Source organism: Eurosta solidaginis, chromosome 2, assembly GCF_040869045.1.
Source record: "Eurosta solidaginis isolate ZX-2024a chromosome 2, ASM4086904v1, whole genome shotgun sequence".
Lineage (NCBI taxonomy): Eukaryota > Metazoa > Arthropoda > Insecta > Diptera > Tephritidae > Eurosta > Eurosta solidaginis.
In genome coordinates this window covers 16,902,634-16,929,110 of record NC_090320.1, presented here as the reverse complement: position 1 = coordinate 16,929,110, position 26,477 = coordinate 16,902,634, and the positions used below count along the sequence as shown (strand labels likewise).

Sequence of the window (26,477 nt, the reverse complement as noted above, 5' to 3'; positions counted from 1 at the left end):
TTAACTATTTATAGCAAAAGAAAAATACAATAAAATTTTTGGCCTACCCTAATATACATGGAGAGAACTGATTTAAAGCTTAAATACATTTAACTTTTTGCATATTCCTTTTGAATTTTTTATTTTGTGTTGAAGTATAATTTAGTATTTAAAAATTGTGTAGGTATGTTGGCACATATGTACATATGTATAAATATGAATATTTTAGAATTCATTCATTAGGTTAGAAAAGTTAATTTTGAAGGAAAGCTAAATACGGAACGAACCATTTACATTTCTTCCGGAAAGTTAAGATAAAGTTTATTGTTCTGAAAGTAACGTTATTAATATTTCAATATTATTTTTGAGCTTATTGCAATGATGTGCTTTTAAAAGAAGCTACAGATACAAGATAAGTACTAAGTAAATTGAAGATGAAAATTTCAAAGAAAAAATTCATTTTTGTCATAGGCGTACGCCATGGCGTGTGGGTAACTTTTTATGGCATATGCATGGATTTTTCGAACTTATAGAACTTTCACCAGAATGCACGGCTGACGTGATGTGGTCGTAATGGCAAAGCAACATCAAAAATTAAGAAACAAGTTTTTTTCAATTAGAAAAACGTTTTTCTAATCGGCGTCGCCCCTCGTCAGTGATTTGGCATACACATCGAATGTATTTCTTTCATGAAAAGCTTCTCAGTGACAACTGGGCCCGTATTGTGAGTACGAATAACGACATATGTGAACTAAAGACTTCGTGTACTAGTTAGATTTATAATTTATCATAATTTGTAGAAATAATTTGACAGTTTCATATTTATAAATTGAGTGAAGAATGAATTCCGATACGAATCGTGACACACGATACGAGCCCTGATATGCCTTACAGATGCCGTTGGCAGTCGGCATAAAACATGTGGGTCCCGTCCCACAAATTCGTAGGAAAAGTTATAAGGCGCATGACGCAAATAGGAAGAGAAGCTCGGCCTAAAATCTTCGGAGGCTATCGCGGCTTGTATTCATAGTTATTTAATTGGAATATATGAACACATAACAGATTATAGCAAGAGAACTCAAACATCCAGTAAAGCACTAGTAAACGCCAGAAGACAAGTAAATTAGTGTCGTTGACTTCTAATCATTATCAACATACTTGGAGTTTTACAGCGTAGGCTTTTGGTAGGAACTCGAGTCTTACCTCAGTACAGGTATTGTGCGGGATATTTCATCGTGGATATAGGACCTTACATTTTAATTGCCTTTTCAGTCCAAGGTTGTACTTACAGGCAAAAGTGAGCCTAATTTCGAGTGTTTTGTCGAGAAAAAGTCTGTTCTGTAATGTCAACAGAAGGGAAATGTTAAAACTACAGTTTCTCTTTTGAACAGTCTACATTTATATTCTTAGAGTGACTGTAATATTAGTTAGGTAAACAGAGCTATGATTTATGTAATATTTAAACTTTTTTTTGTTGATCTTACTGTTAAATCGGGCCATTCAGAATCAACATTTTGCGCGATATTGATTCAATAATTATTTGCGATGGATAAAAGTTCACGGAAATTTCGGTAGTATTTACCCTTAGTTCGGTTGATTTTATCAGCTGTTTTCTTGCAGCATATGGTAGATCTCACAAGGTCCTTTCCTCACTTTGCTTCGCTCTGCATATCGAGTTTTAATTTTTTGTTTTGATTACCGTCTTTGCTTCCACTTCAACATCAACCAGCCATTCATCGGTACTTTTCCTCGAACAGGTCTGAAAATTCAAAGTACATGCCCCCAAATCATAGTTCTCAGAGGGGAAAGTCATGAAAAAAGAGTTAATGTTTTCAATAAAAAACCACCGAAAACAAATCGCATTCCATAAAAGATACCAATCTCCAACCCATTTTTCTTTAAAAATCTACTTCTAAACCATCGATCCCGTATGCGCCCTGTATTTTCAGTTTGAATTTACATAAAGATTGAGCCCGGAATTTACGCATGAGTTGTTTACTGCTTGAAGTACAATACAGAACTGATTGACTGCTTGCATGAATCTCTGTCGCTGCTATCACACGACATATAGGTGAACGCCGCATAGTTTTTCGAAGCTCTACAAAGCTCTCGAGTGCATCACTGGTGTATACTTATAGGTAAAATACAACTCCTAGGTAAGCATGCCTTTGTTTTATCTGTTGTGAAATCAACTTGCAATTTTATGAAAATGCCAGACAATTAAAATTATTACTCAAATTCATAGATAACCAAAGGTGATAAGTAAATCAAATGCTATAATCAAATAAAGGCTGGGTTTTCGATACAAACAAATATATCTGTAATGGTATTAGTGCAATAAGTATATGCATTAAATGTTAAATTATAAAACTTTGGTAATATATTACTGAATAGAATGGACAAATTAAATACGACACACCTACATATCTCTTTGATAAATATAATATGTTTAATTAGAAGGTCAAAGAACAAATATATGAGCCATAACTTTTCTTGCAAATTTTATTAAGATAATTTCTAGTGCCTTGATGGATGTATACTCACAGAAAGATGTATTGGCACAATGACTTTTTGCTGTTTTCAGTTAGTTCTGCTTAAGCAAAATAATTTTCGCTAATTCGCTATCGAATTGCCTCCAAACTTTTGCAAGTAGTTATATATAGTGAAAAAAATGGTCAATTCAGTTGACAAAAAAAATTGCCAAAAATCAGGAAATTATTTAAGCGCATTAAGATTAACACTTAACTGCACAAAATTCAATGATCTACAAAACTGCATACTCAGAAAAACTCTAAAAACTCTTCTTTGAAAGTTCAAAGTATTCGTAATTTGAATTCGAATTTTCGCTAATTTTCCGTAAGATCTCGAACTTTAGTTTATGTTGATTTTTTAACATATTTGTATGTGAATTTATGAAAAAAATGCGAAAATAATTTTTCGTAAGCAAAACTAGGCGAAAACAGCAAAAAGTCAACACTTTTTTCCGTGAGTGACCTTACATATATCATGGAGGTACCTATCCTTCAACATTGTATAAAAAATAAATGCCGTTTCATGTTAACTTTTAAATAAAATAATTTAAAAAACAAACTTATATAACAATACTTACATTAAGAAAAAATAATATTAAAAGCTAGAAAATAATTAGGTAGGTCCTAGGTACTAGTCATCACACTGCTCAGCAATCTAGGTCGTTGATCAGACAATTAAATAAAAGCGTTGGACGCGTAAAATTTCTATTGATAAGTCATAAGTATGACCAACTGAACCTTAATTAGGTTATGCTACGCCTCACACTTTTAAAAATTTCGCGCGCCCAAAGCTTTTATTTATTTGTCTGATCAATGCCTTAGATTGATGAGGAGTATGACTAGTACCTAGGACCTGCCTAATTATTTTCTAGCTTTTAGTATTATTATTACTTAATGTAAGTATTGTTTTCAATAAAACCTTTGAAAAAAAATTTTTTTTTTTATAGTTATATTATTTTCAAGTTTTTATTCTTTATTTAATTGCCTATTATTTCTCATTCTATTTAGTTCATTTAGTGAATCATTATTACAAGGGCTCTTTCGTGACAATTTTTTACAATCTTCAATACTTAAGCTTTCCAAAGACTTTACGCGACTCAGCGTTAGGTATGCTTGTCCCTCCTCGAACTCCAAAGTATTTTGATGTCACTTCTACCGGACTGTATGTAATATTTGTTCCAAATATGATCCAAATTGGACCACAAATACGATTTTTTGTAATATTTCGATCCATTCACCACCTATCGGAGTTTTTTTAATATCCCGATCCTTGCCGCACCTAGCGGCATTTTTTTTTTTTCATAAGGCGATTTCTATTTCTGTATGTAATATGTGTTCCAAATATGAGCCAAATCGGACCACAAATACGATTTTTTGTAATATTTCGATCCATTCTTCACCTATCGGAGTTTTTTTTATCTTATTAGCCGTGCTTTTTTTTTTACACGCGTATACGTTTCGTTTGCGCGTGAAAAAAAAAACGCCTAACCTCGCTTAGATAATGCTTAGGAGACCCATCTAGTAGTTGTGGTTAAACAACTAGCTACAGCAACAGGGTGTACCGAAAAGCGGAGACACAACGCTCTGATGGCCATAGGGTAAAACATATAGCTGAATCAGTTGCGATGAAGTGTGGACGCACATAGAATACATAGAATTAGTGTAGAGGGTGAAACATAAACACATTTTTCAGTTACATCTGAGTATAATGCGTATTGGAATTTAGTAGGACAAAATTTATGCGCAGCAATTTCAGATGTGTATTTAAAGCTTGTCGCTTAGCAGTCCATATAAAGTTTAAGCGTAAACGGATATACGCGTGTTAAAAAACACGGCTATTGTTGCATTTCCATCAGGATCTGAATTATATTCCAAGTTTCAAGCTTGTAGCTTATCGGGAAGTTACTTAAAAATTACTACTACAAAAGTCGTTCACAACGGCCGACCGGCCGACCGGCCGCTCGCTACACAGAGTCAAGCTACATAAAATGTTTAAAAAACATAGCACTAGTGAAAATTTAAATTTTCTAATAAATTTAAGAATCTATTTTCTAATAAAAAATCATTCACACTCCAATCATTAATCAAAACCACAATCAGTTCAATTTTTATAAGCCATGTTTATTTTGCTTGAAACAACAAGAATAATAAAACTGCAAACCATACAAACACTGAATGACAAATGAGACTAACAACAATAAGCACATCAACAATTACTACATTAACAATAATTGTAAACAATGTTAAAGTGACGTAAAGTGCAGCTTAGCTAAACGCCACCAAGTGAAATGAAGAAGATGTCTGTTTGTATGGAGACTTGATTGCATGCACAGATGGTCGTATCGATGCTACAGTGTTGCATGGAAAAGAAGCATAGAATATATTAATACATAATTTTTAAAAGTCTATAGCTGGAAACTTCGCAAATATATGCGCCCGAAATCATTGGTACATTTCTAGTTTCTAAAACAAAATAAATAAAATGTAAAGATGTCTACGTTCGGGTGTAACCGAACATTATATACTCAGCGTGACCTTCAATTGTACATTTCATTTCAAAAAAAAATACCTTTCTACATAACACGTGGCACCGCCCTTTTAAAAAAAAAAGTTTCTCCACATTTCCTCTTACAATAAAACTTGATAAGTGAAATATCATTGATTCAAAACTATTTTTATAGCTTATTATTTTAGCCTACAACCCTTTTAAACTTGTTTTATATCTAAGTTTCCGTGGTCTTTAACCCATCCCGTCCATTTTAACTAGAAATGTTTTCTGCTATAAGGAAAATATGTGTACACAATTTCATTACGATCCGCTAATTTTTCTTCGAGTTATGGCACCCGAAACACAGAAAATTGCTTCCTCGTAAAAGGGGCGGTGCCACACCCATTTTCAAAAATTTTAGCGTTTTCCAATTTAATGTTATAATTCAATTTAGAAAGTAAAATTCTATTGATACAAAGCTCTTTTTCGCTAAGATATAGCTTATTATTTTCGCCACACCCATTTTTATAAATTTGAAGTTTTTCCTATTTTTTATTATAAATCCCCTTGGGAAATGAAACACCATTGATATAAAGCTCTTTTTTGCAAAGATATAGCTTATTTTATTCGTCCACGACCCTTCTAAAAATCTTTTGTATAAAAAAGGGCGTGGTCATTAACCAATTTCTTTAATTTTTCTTCAAAAGCATTCCTTATAGTAGAGGCAACCTCTCTGCCGAATTTTATTATTATTTATTAAATTACCAGGTTTTTTGATTTCTTCCAAAATTGTTTATATATAAAAAGTGGGCGTAGTTATCATCCGATTTCGCTCATTTTCAACACCAATCTATTCTGGGTCCAGATAGGCTAGTGTACCAAATTTGGTGAAGATATATGAATATCTACTCAAGTTATCGTGCTAACAGAAGGACGGACGGACATGGCTCAATCAAATTTTTTTTCGATATTGATAATTTCGATATATGGAAGTCTATATCTATTTCGATTCCTTTATAACTGTACAACCAACCGTTATCCAATCAAAGTTAATATACTCTGTGTGCAAAGCACGCTGAGTATAAAAATCACAAAATATCGAAAGCATTAAATGTGAAAATTTTTCTCCTGAAGTGGGTCAAATTTGACCCGAACACCTTGTGAAGGTTAACATCAAGTTGCCTGATAAAATGCTATTACTGCTTTTGTTTGAAATCATCTGCACTATGCTGCATTGGTTTTCAAAACCAAAAGTTAACTGAATGTATTTTTTATTAGGTTTGTAGCTTTTTAGTTAATAAATTGAAATTTTAAATTTTTGTCTATCCTCCTACGCGTTTCGACGTCAAGTCTCCTTCTTCAGGAACATCTGTTTTCTTACGGATATTTTCCTTGAGTCCTTATATGCTATATTATAAAGAAGGTAGCCAAGCAGCTCTCTCAGCGATAGTCATGCTCCATCTTTTTCCCTAACTCAGAAGTGATACTATCTTTTTTATCGATTTAAAATTTCTTCAACTTACTCTGCTCCTTGGCGAATCAATCTTTCTTCTCGCACTTAATGTTCTTAAGGGCGCGCTATAACCCTAGATAAGAAGTTGCTTCTCGATGGCTAATTTTCTTGAGACACTTACTGTTCGAATCAATATTAGGAGCACGTAGAGTACGAACACGAAGATGCCGCTATTTTTTACGTGAATTTCGACATTACCGATTTGGTTGTCAACTTTTCGGGTTCTATTTTGAGCCTTGTCGAGGTCGAGAAGCTCTTGTAGACGTGATATGTTTTGATTAACCTTATGTGTTAACTGATTTAACGCATTTTATGTCGGGCGGTGATGTGACCTATATGCATTCTCGATAATATTAAGGTGCTGAGAAGAGTTAACTTAAAGTTCGGGACATACCAGGTATATAGCCTAGAACTGTAGGTCTTGAAACGCTTGTCACAATCGTCCTTATAAAATAGTTGTCTCATCAGTGATTTTACCCTTGGAATCCAGTTTAATGACGCTTTTGATTGGAAATATTATGATTGCTACTATGACAGGGTTGTAACGTAGGAGCAATGACTATTGTCAGCCACGACAAAACATAAATATGGTTCTTATAAAATCTGTTTACGAGAGATACACAACGCCATGGAAAAGAGCGTAAAAAGTGTCTGCATAGAAACGAAAACTGATTCACTGTTTGCTTTGCTGAATCTCAGTTGATGCGTTCACATGATATGTAAAGGCCCGAACACATAGGAATATTCTATTTGACGATCCCCATACAAACACATGCAGTCAACTCATCTGTCAGCGCACGATGCTGCAGTTGACTGCATGTGTCATATGGGGATCGTGAAATAGGTTATACTTATGTATTCGGGCCTTTAGTGAATACCGAGTAGGTTTATACTGGTTTATACTAATGTTTTGCACACCACTGTGGCCGCTAGACTTCACTTAAGCATATTGCTACAACATGCTAACTCACGCGCTGTCTTGAGTGCTGAACACATTTAGCATTTGGCTTATCGTCGCAAATGCGTTTTATGCTCCTCTGACAACTCCGATTATGATTACTGTTGTAAATCTGTAAAATATGTTTGTTGCTTTATTATGTTGCTTTTTATGTTTTGTTGACCAGCACGCTATCCAATGAAGACAAAAAATAAATAAATAGAAAAATTAAAGCGTGAAAAAGCTTTTAATATGTTAAAAGGTGAAAAAAAAAACAACAAACAAACAAAAAAATAAGAAAAATTGTCTAGCTCTTATCGCTGCATATAAAAGCATGCATAAGCTGCAACAACGAATTTTCTACTACAAAAAATCACAAGAGACATCAATAACAACAACAAACATATACACCACTTCAACTCAGGTCTCGTACTTAAGAATAATGTGTCCATTTGAACTTTCCTGTGCGCTTGGGCGCGCCACGCAAAGCAAGCCTAGTAGACAGCAGTGGTTTTTGGTTTCTTTCAAAAGAAAAAAAAATAATATTTTTTTGTCTTCCCCCTTAATTGCAACTCTCCTTCCACTTTGCATATCTTATTTAATTCTCATGTGGGTCTTTTTGACGGGCGCACTTTTGTCGTCTTCCCATCAAACATTTTCAGTTGTCTTCCTTTTTCGCTTTTCTTTTGCTTCGTACTGCAATTGCATGCCACAAGGCGTTCAAGTGACTTTGCATGTTGACCTCAGTTATTTATTGTAACCCTCAAATGTAGCCATTCGCTAAGGTTGTACATATTTCTTATTTTTTAACGATAATGATTTCATAAAATTTCTCTAAGTACTTTTATTTTCAAGGTGCGGTCAGAAAGGCTAATTCTAGTTATGTTTCAAATATACTCACAAGCGAGTCCATATAAGTACTAAGTACTCGTAATAATGTTAGCTTTTAATATTGATATTAAAGAAAATTTACAAAATTTGCACACCACGTTGGTTACTTGACATGTTTCTTAATTTGACTTCTCCACCAGCTAGCTTTTGGGTGCTGGGGTGCCTCTATCCACACTGCCATATGAATGGTCCGCTGCCCGCGCTGTAATATGTCGCTTGGTATTGCCATTATTTACACTCAATTAGGTATAACCTTATGAATACTATATGTTTTTAATCCGAATGGTTTGGAATATTTTAAGGCGCGTTCAACAGAACTTGATAATTAACATTGGATTTTTAGCAGTGTGCTATTGGCATTATGGAGTTTTTAATATTATTCTGGTATAATTTTAAAAGCTTAATCTAGAGATGAAAGAGTCTAGACTATATTGGAAAGCATAGCATATTCTACTGACCTATAACTGGCAAAACAGGTCAAAAAGAGATGTGAGAGAGAAGAGATGTGAGGCGAGTTAACGCTTTATGAAGAAAATTAGCAGCATGTTACCCGACTTCAAATTGTTTATGAACATTTTTGTTTGGCTTACGAGCCTTTATCCAAAATAAAACTAAAACTTTATTACCGATATCTTTAAAAAAAGAATATAGATATTTTTCGGGAATAAATCGATAACTTTTCGATAAAAAATCTTTAATATTTCGATAACAAATCGAAATTATGTAACATTTCGATTGTAAATTGATAACTTTTCGACAAAAAATCTGTAAAATTTCTATAGCTAATCGATAAGGCGGCCACCGTGGTGTGATGGTAGCGTGCTCCGCCTATCACACCGTATGCCCTGGGTTCAACTCCCGGGCAAAGCAACATCAAAATTTTAGAAATAAGATTTTTCAATTAGAAGAAAATTTTTCTAAGCGGGGTCGCCCCTCGGCAGTGTTTGGCAAGCACTCCGGGTGTATTTCTGCCATGAAAAGCTCTCAGTGAAAACTCATCTGCTTTGCAGATGCCGTTCGGAGTCGGCATAAAACATGTAGGTCCCGTCCGGCCAATTTTTAGGGAAAATCAAGAGGAGCACGACGCAAATTGGAAGAGAAGCTCGGCCTTAGATCTCTTCGGAGGTTATCGCGCCTTACATTTATTTTTTATAATCGATAACCTTTCCAAAATACATAGCCAACTTTAATAACGTGTCTATGCTTTTTCGATAGTAAATTTATAACCTTTCGATAGTAAAATAATAACTTTCCGATAGCAAATTGTAAATCTTTCGATAACAAAACTATAGTTTTTCAAAAACAAATCGATAACGAATTGCCGAATACTCCGACAACAAATCGATAAATTCTTATAAAATTTAATAACATTTCAATAAATAATGCAGCTCTTTAGTAATAAATCGTTAAAAACCCGATTACTCGTCGATGAATATTTCAAACCGGCAGCAAAGCTGTTAACACATTGAAAATTTTCATATTCTTGAGAGTCGCTCCCTGAGTCCAGGAGACCGCAAAATGTATTCCCTATGAAATCTATAACTTTATAACTACTCGTACAAAAATTTGTTCTGATGAGGACGCAATATTCAAATCGGGTTTTCCTCGAAATACTTATTTTGGTTTAACGTCAGATTTTAAGACACACAGCTTTTGAATAATGTGATTTCTTAAAAAAAAAAACCAGCTACGAACTAGAGGGATGTCGATTTAGGTCGTTAGTCTAAAATAATTCAAAATTCCTTCTTTTTTCCACGTACCATTTTTCTGTGCCTAAGCGATCGAGTCCCAGATTTTTAATATTGTTAGTTATTAGCCCCTTCCGACTTAGGTCCACAACAGCAATGATCCATACTTAAAGGTCGTTAGCATAAAATAATACAAAATTCCTTCTTTTTTCCACGTACCATTTTTCTGTGCCTAAGCGATCGGGTTTCGCGTTTCCAATATTGTAAGTTATTAGCCCCTTCCGACTTAGGTCCACAACAGCAATGATCCATACTTAAAGTTCAGCCGAATCATCGATTTTTACCTCCATGCCAAAAGTTTTGGCCTTAGACCGTTTTTGTAACATTACTTTGTTGAAAAATTTTGAAGTATACAAATCGGAAAGGAATGAATCGCTGTAATCCTCTAGAAGAGAAAGAATCAAAATTGTAGGCCAAAAGATTGAGACACCCAAATTTATAATTCATAAGTTAGGCTAGGTTATGGTGGCGGCACCACCTCAATCCAGGTGGACAAAATTAGGCTGAGTGGCCTATTGTTATATCTGCGAATGAGCTAACGTCTTTTCTACTTGTACTTTTTCACACAAAGAAACTGTTTTTCTATCTTTTCCAAGTCCCTACAGCTTCTACAATGTGCAGGGGTTGGAATGTAATCGCCATATACTACCGTCTGGGAGTTTTTAGGAAATTAGAAAGGAGAACCGTTATGTGGGCACACGCTTGCCAACACTTTTACGAGTGCCTTTTTATGGACACTAATGGCATTATCTTTCTCAGTGAATATTGATACGGGATAGTATGCGACACAATAGAAGCAATGCTAGTCAACTGGTTTAACAGTTGTTGTTGTAACTCACCTTCATTAGCTGGTTTTAGGGGTTTTAGAAGTGATATTATCCCTGTCATTTGGTATTGTTCTATAATGACGAAGGACTTCAACGAAAGGTTGAAAATTCGCGTCCGGTAGCTTACGCCCTCATTGCGAAGGTGTTCAAGTTTTGGCCTGGCTATACCATCTGGGGTTATTGATTCGGAAGACTTAGTTCTTGTAACCCCTGTATGGTTGCTGGTAATGCGCGGCGCGTCGTTCTTGTGCCGGTCTATTTGTACGATGTCTAGCCTTGTATACTGAACGATGCATTACGAAAGCGCTCGCACATTTCTTCGAATCCGAGAAAGTTTTTTCGTCACATGGTAAGCATATTTTCAATTAAAATTCACCGACACCCGCAGAAGGTTACAGCCCTGAGAAATTTCTATTTGCGTTTTTGAAGTTTATAAGTGTCCACCATTCAGATTTGATGAAATTTGCTCATCTCTGTATTGAGAGGAGTATGGGCAGGCGGTCGAATGCTACGTTGCTACATCTGGTCATATTGTATGCCAATGGCCCGCTGTAGTAGACTAATGCCAAAGGATGAAAAATCACATATTTGAGGTGTAGCAGGTTTGTGCTCTGCCGTATTCAGATTTCTCGAAATTGGCTTTAACTAAATTTCCGCTTATCTTAATAAAAAAATGCTCTTCCGTCTAATAAATTACTCCAACGCCCATTAAATAGTCGTGCGACAATCTCATTCCACCCACATTTACCAATAATCTTTTTGTCTGATACAACAAGCTCTTCTCACTTTTCTCACTCTTTTCAAAATACATTTTAAATTGTTTTTGTTTTTGTTTTTGCTTAACAGCTCTTACTAAGTACTTGCGTGGGTTTCCATTTAATTTTTTTCCAAAAATTTATCTTTACAATTTGTTAACAATTAGTAATGGATTGGTCTACAGTTGGTGGTTGCTGTTGGTAGCAACGGTAGTTTTTAGTTAAATGCGCTTTTCGACAAATCCTACACTCTCTTTGATATTAGATAAGTATTTAAATATTGTAGCACATACAAACATATATATTTTCGTATACCCATACTTACTATTGAAATAAAATTTCCTGCTTGCTGACACTTCAAAATAGATTTATGTACAGTAATTAATTTCATTTGATTTAATGCAACATTTTTCCATTCAATTGATGTTGCATAGAAATACGCGCACACGTTAACCTTAATTACATACCTTGATAATACCTACTAATATGTATGTATTGCTATAATTCATGCAAATGCATATTTAATACACCTACATTTGTTCCGCTTTGTTGGCCCATATTTGATTCCACTTTTGATTAATTATTTACAAAATATTTAGTTAAATTTTTAATTATTTTATGTGCTGTCGAATAGCACTTAATTTTGTTAGATAGCTATTCAATTTCGAGCTTGAGTGTATAGTTTTTAGTTTCGAAGTGTAGCGGAACTCAGGAACCCGCGCGTATTAAACGCCGATATAAGGAAAATGACGGCATAGATTATGTATGGTGCTAAAAAGCAAGGGCGCAAAATATAATCCAACTTGCAGATCAAGCAATTTGCGAAGATAACAGAATATGGTAGACGTGTTGTTTTCCCATCTGATAAAAAGTGGATATCGACCACCCGCACAGGCACCAAGAGTTGACAGGATATGCGCAGAAGTTATAAGGCTGCCTGCAAAGAGTCACTCGAGCTGTTGCTGTTTCTCAACGTTCTCAAACGCCCATTTCATATATTTACATATCTCAATTGTAAGCCGAGCTTACACAGCTACAGAGCTTCAGCCTATAGCTTCAAAGAATAAGCTTAGAGCTTTGTGTACTAAGCATTTGCCGTAACAGTGATGGTATAAAGGATCACTATAATCGTACTTGTTCATTATCGCCTGATATCCTTTTGCTTTGTATTCATCTCCGTAACCGTTCTCTCTTCGTAATTAACACCACTATTATACGCATAAATATTATCCTAATCAGTATCGTTTTCCTGCACTCAAAAAAACATTGGATTGGAGAAGCTATATATTGCGCTGCCAGCCCCATGAGAGGGTTGCGTTACCCAACCCTTTAAATCTTTTAGGTATTTCAATCGCCTCTTATGACAGGCATAATTTCAGCGGTGCCGCCCACTTAATTAGACATCTCCTTTTTTCAGTTACTTTTAACTCCACGCGTCCTCCCGTTTTGAACTTCTCTTCCTCTACGTGGTATTTTCCGATTTGGTTTACAATTTCTCTTTCCTTAGGAGGATATCATAGCGCTTACATCGACTCAGCCATGTACTCACCGTAAACGGCATATTGCAAACGTTTTTCCTGTTGAATATGCACATAGAACAATGTTACGGCCTGTTCTTGTAGATTGGGTACACCGCTGGTTATAAAAGATCTGAATGCAAGTGATGCACCAGGCGTCATTGTTATACTGCTTATACTGGAACATTTTTTTTCTGAATGCTGTTAGATTCATCGATACTATGTTCCAACTTAACTCGTTTCATAAAACCGCTTATACAATTTAAGCAGCATTTTATAATTTCATTAAGTTTAGACAGTTAACCACTGCTCATACTTAGTTTGAAACCTTATATAGTAACAGTGAATTACCCGTCTCGACCGCATTAAAAGCGTCCACTAAAGCTTCTGCCTTTGCAAGTTCTGCTGTCTTCTCTTCTCATTAGTGCTACTTGACCCTCTCACAGGCCACACTATACTCAGTATTTCCATCCGAAAAACTCTAGCAAGTGAAGAATACGCACAGAAAAAATTGAATCAGGAAGTATGCTGAGGATAACATTATGGCTGAACTGCCTCAATCTCACGAGGTCCTGCCGCCTAACGGATTGTATAAGTAGTACGTCAGCTTGAAATGATCTTAGTGCTCTAGTTATTTCTTCGAATGCTTCCCACTGTATTTTATTTAGACTTATTATACAAGGCAAGACAGACTAATGCAAGTTTAAGAACAGTCATCCCCTGAGGCATAGGAGTGGGAAAATAAATTAATATGAAGCAGTAGAATGGTTAGCTGTAGGCAATACGGAGTACCCCTGGCCACCTGTGTTCTACTCCACTATAGATGAACCTCGATTTAGGATAGGGAGTACCCCTGGCCACCTGTGTTCTACTCCACTATAAATGAATCTCGATTTAGCTATGCTAACGCTTTTGCAGAGTTGCAAGATTCTTTTGACCGGAAGTTGATAGCAAGCGGTCTGCTGAAGTTTTTTCATTCACCAAGACTTATCTATGGTGATTAGGCTTTTTACGGGTCACTGTCCAATTGAAGTCCATGGGGTACATCTCAACATACCAGTATCTCTGTTGCTGCCGTTGCATATGGGTGAGGAGATGTAGGCAGCGACACATTTCATACTTCACTGCCCAGGTTTTGGCAGAACTAGGCGAAAGTATATCGGTCTCGGCTCACTGTGATTTTCAAAGGATCTGTCCAGGGTCGTGATCGGTCTACATCGTTGGCACACGCAAATTTTTTATTAAGCTATCACTTATGTCACCTTAACACAACGGACCTTCATGTTCTCCAATTGTACGTTCCCTGCCGGAGTGGCTGCGACACAACCTAACTTTGGGGATAGATATCGGATCCTCTTATGGTCCATTTTCAGAGTTGTTATTCGGATAACCTCTCATACGCTTCTTCTTTTATTTGCTAAAACTACCACCTTTGCGCTGTTTGTGAATATTCTAAAGCTAGTTCTTATCTCATAACCCAATGTTATCTCTTTACATCATACATGTTTTATTAAGTGTAATTATGTAGTTTTTTGGTAATAACATGATATTCAATATCAAATTCCCAATACAATACAATATTATTGATGTAAAAAAAATAATAATAATAGAAATACCACAAAAACAACATCGCCTATAATCATGATATTTCCATAGAGCTTAATAGCGCTTCCGTGAGAGCGATTAGTAGTATGTACTAGGTAAATTGTGAAACTTTGCGAGCCTCAAATGCGTGCCGGTACGTGAGCATTTATATAACGATGGATTGGTATTTTATGTATGAATTCATTGAAATTTGTTCTTTTGGCTATTTTCAAAACAAATCCATAATTAATGTTTATAATACAGACATGCACGCATGCTAATGTTTTTAAAGGGAAATTTTGTATGTGCATACACCACTAAATATCTAAAATATTAATACTAAGCTTGATCGGTGTTGTAATGCGCGGGCACGTTTATACGTTAGATATTCCCGATGGCACAGGATATGGTAAACAACGCTCATTAAGTGAACCCATACGTTTACAGAATACGTATGTGCATGTGTATGTGTGTGCGCCAGGATAATTACACAGCACTAAATTATACTTAATGTTGCAGCTGTAATGGTAATTGTTGTTGCTGATGCTTTTTTCATGTACCAAATAATGTTCATACATTGTGCATTTTCAAAGTAAAACTGTCGGAAATTGTTAATATGGGTTATACCTACATACATGCATATATAGGGATGCTTATGTGTGTGTAATGGGTCATAATGTCATTAAGTCACCTCGTGGTTATTCTTATATCTATATGCATACATATTACATATTTTGCGTTTTTAATTAACACACAGGTGATTTGAGCATAAACGAAATTTGTTTAATTGTTAGTATGCAAGAGTATTTGATAATATAATAATGAATAATTATTTGTAAAAATGTATTGCATCTCACATACATAGCTCAATAAATAATCTGACATATGCTTACAAAGACAGTGTGATATTATACATATATATATACTATGTTCATATAATAAAGTACCATTATTAAAAGGTTTATGTTGTCCTGGTAAATAAATAAATAAACTGCTAAAAAGCATACAAAAAGCTCTGTTGCGGTTTTAGTTTAAGAAAATGCGAAAACTTACTTCGAAGCATTTGGAAATTTATTTTTTGCAATGGTTCAGAAAATTTCCTTTAAAGGGAAATTTTTTAAATTTTCATACTGGACTTAGTTTTTTCAAACTTAAGCGCTTTTTACATAAGTTGGGACTTTAAGTCAATCTATGCTTGATATAAAAATTTCCATAATTTGATATTAAAATTTCCCTAAAAGGGAAATTTTTATTTAACACAATTCCAGTCCGATGAAGTTTTTGTTGTAGTAAAGTACTATAGCAAAATTGGGTGTTTGCAAATTTATCTCTCTTACAATCGACCTTAGCCGGGAAATTTTAAAAATATGATGAAAAATGAAAATCAGGGATGTTATTGTAAAGAACGTCTATCTTAGTTAAGCGTGACAACATCTTTTTTTTACATATTAAGGGACTTTCTAGTTGATAAGGCTTCAATTTTATTTGCCAGACAGATATAAATTGTGTTAACAAACATATACAAATAAAAGAGTAACTTCCTTTTGTTTTTTTTTATAATTGCATTATTATGTATTTAATGAATTAACACACATTATTATCACTTCTCAGCCTACTTCAAGCACTACACTGCCTCAGACATACTGCATTAAAAGAAATATTTGATTATTTTTTTGTTACAATAAGTATACATATTTGTTCTAACTACTTCACACTTGCGCTCCTGAGATGATCACACTGTCGACAAACGCATCTGGCCATCACCAAAACTTGCTTTTATACAAATTTTTCAGCGGTTGGTTGAGATATTTGTTATTGTCTCTAAATTTTTTATACTTCAATAAAAATTTCGAGAATATATTTTTAAGAATTACAAAAGTTCAATAAATTTTGTTGAATTATTGGAAAGAATGGACTTTTCAGTGCAAAAAGTTTTTTTTTTCAATGAACGTAGACCTATGTACAGGAAATTTGCTATAAGAAGTTTAGTGGGTAAATATGTTTTAGTTGAAGAAAGAATTTCTTTTGTTGAATTAGTTACAACAATTGAACAACATCAGCAGTGTTGCCATTTTGGTGCTTTTGGAGCCAGATCTAGCCTTTTTTTTTGCGCTTAGCTCCAAAAATTCCGGTTTAGCTCCTAGCTCTTTTTTTGGCCCTTTTTAAAATGTTTGCTCTTTTTGGCTCAAAATCTATTTCGGCAATACGTATTGTAAGATTTGTATATGTTTTATTTGTTTCGTTATGTATGATGTTGCAATTCGGTACTCAACTGATAACAAAAACTTTAATCGAAAACTGTCTCATGAGGTTGTATATTTGCTTTCCAGCTTGTGCAACAGTATAGTCTCACCTTCTAAGAGTTTCGATCCTTTAACTTTAGATTATAATAAATTTTTGTCTCCCGTACCTTATTTCCATTATACGTTTGAAGAATATGTATGAATTAAAAAAGAAGATAAATGTATAAATGAATTTATTGAAAGGCAACGCTTGCCGCAAAATATAGAAACGCTATTAAAATTTGAAAAATGTCGATTTTGTGCTTACATTTCTTTTTCTGCCAATAAGTAGGGCTGAAGTTAAAGGAACGTTTTCAAACATGAGTTTAATTAAAAGCAAACACAGAAACAAAATGAATTTAGTTATGTTGAATTCTTCTGACAATAAGAAGTGGTCTTAAAAGGCTGAATAAATGCTGCCATTACTTTGAAATAAACAACGACCTCTTAAAATTAATGAACAAAAAAAAATATTTATGAATGTAGCAATAATAATTCACACGAGTTGTATGGCATCAAAAAAGTTAAAAAATAAAACGTATTTCTGTTGTTAAAAAATATAAAATGTACTATAAAAACAGTATTATTTATGTACCTCTATTGTACCTTATTTTTTTTTTTTTTTTTTTTTTTGTGAGTTTACTGTACCTTTTTTATAACTTTGTTTAAGTTTGATTTGAAATAAATGTAAAACTTACATTGAAAAATAAAAATATACTTTTAGCTCTTTTTGCAACGGGTTTTGGATTTTCTTGAAGAAATTTAGCTCTTCCTTTTTTTTTCTAGATTCTAGCCCCAAAGAATTTTTTTGACCTACTATATTTCAATATTGCATTAGATCCTTGCATTGATGTTATCAGTTTTTTTTTTTTCTCGGAACGTTTTTCTTTGACAGAAAAGAGATGACTTATGTTGTTTTTGTAGCCAGAGGGCCCCCCCCCCCCCCCCCTTCTGCTGCAGAAACAGGATTCGTCTTGGTTAGCTGCGGTTTACAATTGATTGATTTGGAGATGCAAGTATAAAATGCGCTGGCAACCCCTTGAAAGATTTGCGCTACACAATCGCTTGAACCATTTGGGTGTTTAAGTTGCCTCTTACCACTGGCAAACCTGCCGCGGGTGTATTCTAAACCACCAACCCGCTGGGGGGAAAAAGAGATGACTGATCCGCTTCTATTTATGTATTTCATTTTTAAATAAAATACATAACCAAGAACTAGTAGCAGCTGCTATTTATTATTTTTTTTTGATTTTTTTACAACTCTAGTTTTGCGGTCTAAAAACTGTTTCTTTAAGAAAGGATATTTCATTTATTCACTTTTTCATAAGGTATTGCAAGAAAAATAGTAACCGAAACCGTTCTGTTATATTTTCCAACAAAAGGAAAAAATACCCCTAAAAAGGGAAATTTTAGTGTTTATATTTTTTATAAGGTACTTTTTTGATTTTTTATATTTGTTTTATTTAAAAAAATTACATAACCAATAAGTAGTAGCGGACTAGTAGCATCTTATAATTTTTTTTATTTATTACAACTCTAGTCGACAAAATTTTCTTGGGAAGGGAAATTTTGTTTATTCACCTGTTCAGAGGATATTTTGGTATATATTTAAATACAAGAAAAAATATCCCTTAAAAGTAAAATTTTAGTTCTTCATTTTTTCTATAGTATTTCCTTTTTTTAACTTTTTCTGGTTTGAATTACAGCAGCTTGCACTCTAATTACACTCATTTTGCCTTGAAAACTTACATTTAAAGCTTTTGGGAAGTGCTAGCTAATTTACCAATTTTTTCACATTTTCCAATGAAGGAAGTTTCATTTAGTATGATATATTAAATTTCTAATTATCTAAAACTTTAGAAAAGAAATACCTAAATTTTTAGCATTTTTTTCGCATAACAAATATATTCCAAAATAGGAAATTTAAGTTGTCCACTTTTCTACATAGCTTTAAACGAAATTTCATTCACATTACAATCAATTTTGTGTTACTTACATGCGTTTAAGTCTAGGAAATATTTTTTTTTTAGTTTTATATAATCGAATATAATCTAAGGTTTACTTGAATGCATACATACAACATATATATCTACTATAAGTAAATTTCTCAAATCTTAGTTAGGTAGATACTTTAAATCTACAAAATATTATTTTTAATTACCACAATATTCTGCTCTACACATGAAGTACTTTAAATGCTCTCAAAATTTTATTTCGCACACCCAAATATTACATTAATTTATTGCACATTAAAATAAATTAAACCGCATACATACTTGCATGACACGCACATACATAAATATTTTTGGCATATTCATTCAACAAATATTATTGCAATCATTGTCATAATAAATATCAGCTGCAGCAAATGTGTGGAATAAATAAATTATAATCAACAATCCCTTTACGGACAATTGTGTATGCATATTTTGCATGTAAAACATATGCACTTGTGTATGTTTTACTAGGTATGTATGTTTGTTTATATTGCATACGCATAAACGAACAGATTGAGCATTCATGCCAAAACGAACGGAAGTCAAAATTATTTATATGATTTTACCGTGGAAATTATTTATGAAAATTACATATGTACCGCACTTGACCGCGAGAATTAAAACAAAACAAGTAAGGAAGGCTAAGTTCGGGTGTAACCGAACATTACATACTCGGTTGAGGGCTATGGAGTCAAAATAAGGGAAAATCACCATGTAGGAAAATGAACCTAGGGTAACCCTGGAATATGTTTGTATGACATGTGTATCAAATGGAAGGTATTAAAGAGTATTTTAAGAGGGAGTGTGCCATAGTTCTATAGGTGGACGCCATTTAGGGATATCGCCATAAAGGTGGACCAGGGCTGACTCTAGAATTTGTTTGTACGATATGGGTATCAAATGAAAGGTGTTAATGAGTATTTTAAAAGGGAGTGGGCCTTAGTTCTATAGGTGGAAGCCTTTTCGAGATATCGCCATAAAGGTGGACCAGGGGTGACTCTAGAATGCGTTTGTACAATATGGGTATCAAACGAAAGGTGTTAATGAGTATTTTAAAAGGGAGTGGGCCTTAGTTCTATGGGTGGACGCCTTTTCGAGATATCGCCATAAAGGTGGACCACGGGTGACTCTACAATGTGGTTGTACGATATCGATATCAAATTAAAGGTATTAATGACGGTTTTAAAAGGGAGTGGTGGTAGTTGTATATGTGAAGGGGTTTTCGAGATATCGACCAAAATGTGGGCCAGGGTGACCCAGACCATCATCTGTCGGGTACCGCTAATTTATTTATATATGTAATACCACGAACAGTATTCCTGCCAAGATTCCAAGGGCTTTTGATTTCGCCCTGCAGAACTTTTTCATTTTCTTCTACCTAATATGGTAGGTGTCACACCCAATTTACAAAGTTTTTTCTAAAGTTATATTTTGCGTCAATAAACTAATCCAATTACCATGTTTAATCCCTTTTTCGTATTTGGTATAGAATTATAGCATTTTTTTCATTTTTCGTAATTTTCGATATCGAAAAAGTGGGGGTGGTCATAGTCGGATTTCGGCCATTTTTAATACCAATACAAAGTGAGTTCAGATAAGTATGTGAACTGAGTTTAGTAAAGGTATATCGATTTTTGATCAAGTTATCGTGTTGACGGCCGAGCGGAAGGACAGACGGTCGACTGTGTAAAGACTTGGCGTGGCTTCAACCCATTTCGCCCTTTTTGACAGAAAACAGTTATCGTCCTAGAATCTAAGCCCCTACCAAATTTCACAAGGATTGTTAAATTTTTGTTCGACTTATGGCATTAAAAGTATCCTAGACAAATTAAATGAAAAAGGGCGGAGCCACGCCCATTTTGAAATTTTCTTTTATTTTTGTATTTTGTTGCACCATATCATTACTGGAGTTGAATGTTGACATAATTTACTTATATACTGTAAAGATATTAACTTTTTTTTAAAATTTGATTTTAAAATTTTTTTTTTAAGTGGGCGTGGTCGTTCTCCGATTTTGCTAATTTTTATTAAGCACACATATAGTAATAGGAGTAACTTGACTACCAAATTTCATCATGATATCTTCAACGACTGCCAAATTACAGCTTGTAAAACTTCTAAGTTACCTTATTTCAAAAGTGGTGCCACGCCCATTGTCCCAAATTTTACTAATTTTCTATTCTGCGTTATAAGTTCAACTCACCTACCAAGTTTCATTGCTTTATCGGTCTTTGGTAATGAATTATCGCACTTTTTCAATTTTTCGAAATTTTCGATATCGAAAAAGTGGGCGTGGTTATTGTCCGATATCGTTCATTTTAAATAGCAATCTGAGATGAGTGCGCAGGAACTTACATACCAAATTTCATCAAGATACCTCAAAATTTACTCAAGTTATCGTGTTAACGGACGGACGGACGGACATGGCTCAATCAAATTTTTTTTCGATACTGATTATTTTGATATATGGAATCTCGATTACTTTATACCTGTACAACCAACCGTTATCCAATCAAAGTTAATATACTCTGTGAGCTCTGCTCAACTGAGTATAAATATTATTTACAACAAAAACAAAATGAAAGCAGGATTACAAAATTGCAATCCTGTTCTCATAAGCCTTTGTGTGAGTATGAGTACTTATAAGTGATTTTGTATGCGTGTAAATTATATTTCGTTTCTACATACATATTCATATGTAATGCTGAACTCATTGCAACTGACAGCTTGTACGCACATCCTGTGCTAGTGACTGCATAGTTAAGGATTTAGCATGCATTTTATAAATGGCTTATTTATATTAAACTGCAGGATAGAAATTTAGTTTCCTCAGCAAAAATTTTAAAATTTAATAAAATATTCTTGCAGTGAGCCAGCAAAAGTTTTAAATAAAATAAATAAATGTAAGGCGCGATAACCTCCGAAGAGATCTAAGGCCGAGCTTCTCTTCCAATTTGCGTCGTGCTCCTCTTGATTTTCCCTACAAATTGGCCGGACGGGATCTACATGTTTTATGCCGACTCCGAACGGCTTCTGCGAGGCAGATGATTTTTCACTGAGAGCTTTTCATGTCAGAAATATACCCGGAGCGCTTGCCAAACACTGCCGAGGGGCGACCTCGCTTAGAAAAATTTTCTTCTAATTGAAAAACCTTATTTCTAAAATTTTGATGTTGCTTTGCCCGGGGTGTGAACCCAGGGCATACGGTATGGTAGGCGGAGCACGCTACCATCACACCACGGTGACCGCCAGCAAAAGTTTTACTTACGTTTAAAACTCGGAATAAACAAATTTTTGGTATAAAAATTAAAATTTCCGCTTTTGGGAAATTTTTATTTCACTGCTATAAAAAGTAGCTTTTAGTATTAAAATCATTAATTTTCGGGGCAAATCAAACGTTTTCTTTTATACAAACTCTTGTTTTTTTTTTTTTAAAAAAAGTTCTTTTAATAAATTACTGCTCCCAAAAACAAGCTTCGGAAAATATTCTAAGCAACTTATTCTATATTTCTACTCAGCAATAGGTAGAATTCATCCTCAACCCTTCACGGAAAACTGAGAATAAATACAACACTTTAGGGAGCTGATTGGTTCCCGCACAGAAAAGTTATTTGAAGTACATATATACAATGTAGATTCTACATATGCATATAATAGATAATATAGACGCATCTAAAAGTTAAAAAGAAAAAAAAAAAACAATACAAAAAAATATCTGCGCGGTAAGGATTCTCTTACTTAAGAGCATTTTTTTTAATTTAGCGGAAACAAATTTCCAAAAAGCGGGAAATTTGTATTCTTTTAAAGTTACATTTAAATCGTACACATAAAATTTCTTATCAGAGAAACGCGGCTCCACAAGCGAATATAGAAGTTATTTTCAAACAAACTTTTTAAGTTTTTGGTGATATTTACGTTTTCAAAACAGATAGAAAACTAGATCAATCATAATATAACAACGACTTTAAAAATATATGGAAACATATACGCATCTGCAAAAAAAAGTACATTTAAATATTTGCTAAGTAAAGATTCCCATACTATAGAGAATTTTTTCAAAATTTTTGTATAAAACAAGTTCCCGATTTTGGTAAATTTTTATTTTTTTGAAATTTTAATTAAATCATACTCAAAAAATACCTCTTCCAACAAATGCAGCAGCAAACGTGAGTGTAAGAGTTCCTTTCAAGGATATTTTTTTTTATTTTATGTTTAAACTCAAAGAAAATTTCCCTCAACTGCTTTGCTTTTATGAGAAAACATGCAAACAATATAAACTAGTAGCCATATTTTACATTTAAAAACGCCCTTCGAGCAGTGAGCTGTATTCTGATCGCAAACAGATTCTGAGTTAAATTATTTTCGTCCTTGTTCATATTTATTTTCTGTCTTTGTTTTGTGGTGAAATTTTTTTCTTCGGAGAGCATTTTAGAGTATATTTAACATAAAAATTATTCTTATAAGCAAATTTATTTCTACATCATACAAAAAAAAAATTTCCCTGTTGAGAATTTCGGCCTAGTGCATCTGGCACATTTTTCAAATTTGTACGGATTTAATGTTAATTCAATAAAAAATAATATTTTACGCATATACATACAAACATTTAATTTATTCGCACAAACCGCGCTCGACTTTGTTCTTACAACATTTCTACCATGGTAGCTTACCATAGTTTTTGTTGTTAACGTATATGCATGCAATACATACTTATTATTACTTACTGCCATGCCCTCAAAGCGCGAGTGCTGCTGCCATTTCCATTACATTTAATCCATTTCGCGCGCGCTCTGTCATTTTCATGTTAGCATGCGATTTTATTGCGTGTCAACATGCAGCATTGTTTTATCAGCTCGCTTTAAAATCATAGCATTTTTGAATGTTTTAATATTTTATTTTGTTTCTTTAGTGCCAAGAGAAATTGTTGTATGGTTGTGTCGGTTGCTTTTGGAACATGTCCCCCTTATCCCTATTACGATGTGTTCTTCCCGTTGTTGTTGTTGCTAGTATTGTGGTTGCAGCGCAACAAACGAGCGGCTTATGTTGTTGGACTTGTATTGCAACATCATCGTCATATGTTATTATTGTTTTTACTGTAAGTGCTATTTGTTGTAGCTGCTGCTTTTACGTGAGAGCAACTCAACAATATTTAAACTTTTGTTGTATGAGAGAAATTCTTTGATGGTATAAACTAAAAAAATGCTTATGTAAATAATGAAGAATAAAAGGATGTTTTATATGTTCTCATGCTTTTCGGTTTTACCTTAAATGTGGAAAGTTTGCTTTGAGCCGCGGTTTGAGGCTTGTAATTTTGAAAATTAATTTCTAAATAAGTTCTGTCGATCATTTTTTACTTTAAAATATATAAAATTAAAATTTCCCTTTTTTGGAAAATTTTAGATTTCGCACTTTTTACAGGTAAATATTGTTTAAACTTCATTTCTGAGTGATAAGGTGCTGAATAAATAAAGTTTAAAAATATCAAATAAGGGAAATTTTTTCTTTTTACTTCAAACTTAATTCGAAGCAATGCTAAAGCCAAAATTATAACTATTTTGCTTTTATAACATTAAACGCAGTGTTTTCACACATTTAATAGCTGTTTAAATGTATTTTTCTTCATTTAGTATGCTGCAAAGAATTTAAAATGGACTCCTAACTTTAAAACCTTTAAATGCTGTATATTGCCGTATGCGCCAAGCCCCTATTTTTATCACAAATACATATACTTATGCATGTGCACAATTCATTCTTTGTTTATTCATTCCTGACATTGAATATTTGCCCCATCCCTTCCCCACAAATTCATTGGTTTTGTTACGCAACCATAACAATGTCTAAAATAAGAAATATAAGTATAAAAATACTCGCTAAAATACCAATTTTTAAATACGCCGAAATTTTAGTAATTTAATACTGTTTATGAAAAATCATCCCCAGCTGCACAGGCTAAGTAAGGCAGGCACATACATACATATATAAAGAAGTAATTATACTCCCCTACTAAAGAAATATAATACAAATATCTCGTCAGTCATTTGTCTTCGTCAACAAGAGACACGTCTGATACATGTGCTTAAGCATGTTTCATATACATATGAACATATGTTCCAATATCTAGTATTACTCGCGTGATTCACAACGCTGTGAAAGCTAGAAAAAAATTGTTACCAAATTGTGGTGACTTAACGCAATTGCTGCTTGGTTAACATGCTTTTGCTACATACATCACAACATATAAATTATTTTAGTGGTTTCTTTTTAGTTATTTAATGTTAAACACCCACTTTTCTCTACTTAAATTTATATTTATGTTTTAGCTGGTATTTAATATATATATTTTGTTTGTTTTGTATTTTCAGAGGGCATAGTATCATATAGCATACCGAAAGGCGTGCAACGTGGCATGGAATTGGATTTGTCAGACAAGACTTATGATGGTTATGAGCAAGGTGATCGTTATGTGGAGGGTTTGGGTCAGCTTGTGGATGGACAAAAGGGCAAGGATAATTTTCGCACTGATATACATGGATTTGGTAAAGGTGAGTAAAAATTAATAAACACAATATGAACAGTATACAATAATAGGCTTCTTTCAAATCAATGCATCAGCTTTGAGCTAATGTTTAAGCGGTCATTGTCAATCATGGTATCAAAATTGCAAAAATTGAAACCAGTTCAAAAATGCTATTCTTTCGGGGAAATTTTTTATACACAAAATTTTAAAAAAGTTTTCGTTTCGAGAATACTTTGCAAACCATTTCTCATTTTTGAAACCAGTTCATTTAAAAATTCCCTTTGGGACATTTTTATGCACACAATTTATATAAATTTTTCACTTCAAAATATTATCGCTAGTTCATTTTTGAGATCTTTCTGCTTGACTCTTATTATTATCAAGTTTGTCAAACTTCGTTGTTACTCTGAAGTGCTTCGAGAGAGTTTTTTTATACTTAGATCCAATCCCGCATTTTCTACTACGAAAAATTTTTTATTTTGTCATATTCTAGTATAACTGCTATAACAACCAATTGGTGCAGCCACTCTCCCTAAATCACCAAACTATGTTTTTTTTTTATTAAAAATGTATTTCTTTAATTTTTTTTTTTTATTGTCGTCCTCAAAAGTGTTTTTGTTGCTGGTGATGTTGAAAATGTTATCGATCGCCAAAAAATTCTACGGTTTTTTAAATGTACTGTAAAATATCATTAAAAAAGCCAATAAAATAAATAGCAGCTTATTTTTTTTGGAAAATTTGTTAATTTTTTGAATTTTTTTAGGCATTTTAGCCTTCATTAACAAAATTTTGTTTGATTAAAGTATTTTATTTTAGTATATTTCATAAATTGGTAAATTTTACCTTTATTGGGAAATTTTTCTTTCACTGCTATTTCGCTGTTCTTTAGTATTTTTGAAGTCATTAGTACT

General features: G+C 33.6%; 1 protein-coding gene across 4 annotated transcripts in view; it reads left to right on the top strand.

Annotated features, from left to right (window-relative positions):
- Positions 1-26,477, top strand: part of smal (smoke alarm) — a 250,038-nt gene that overhangs the window by 167,886 nt on the left and 55,675 nt on the right. For all 4 annotated transcript variants that reach the window (XM_067764538.1, XM_067764537.1, XM_067764536.1 and 1 more), the window contains one exon: positions 25,412-25,591. In XM_067764538.1, coding sequence (XP_067620639.1) covers positions 25,412-25,591 — 180 coding nt within the window. The remainder of the gene's footprint in view (positions 1-25,411; positions 25,592-26,477) is intronic.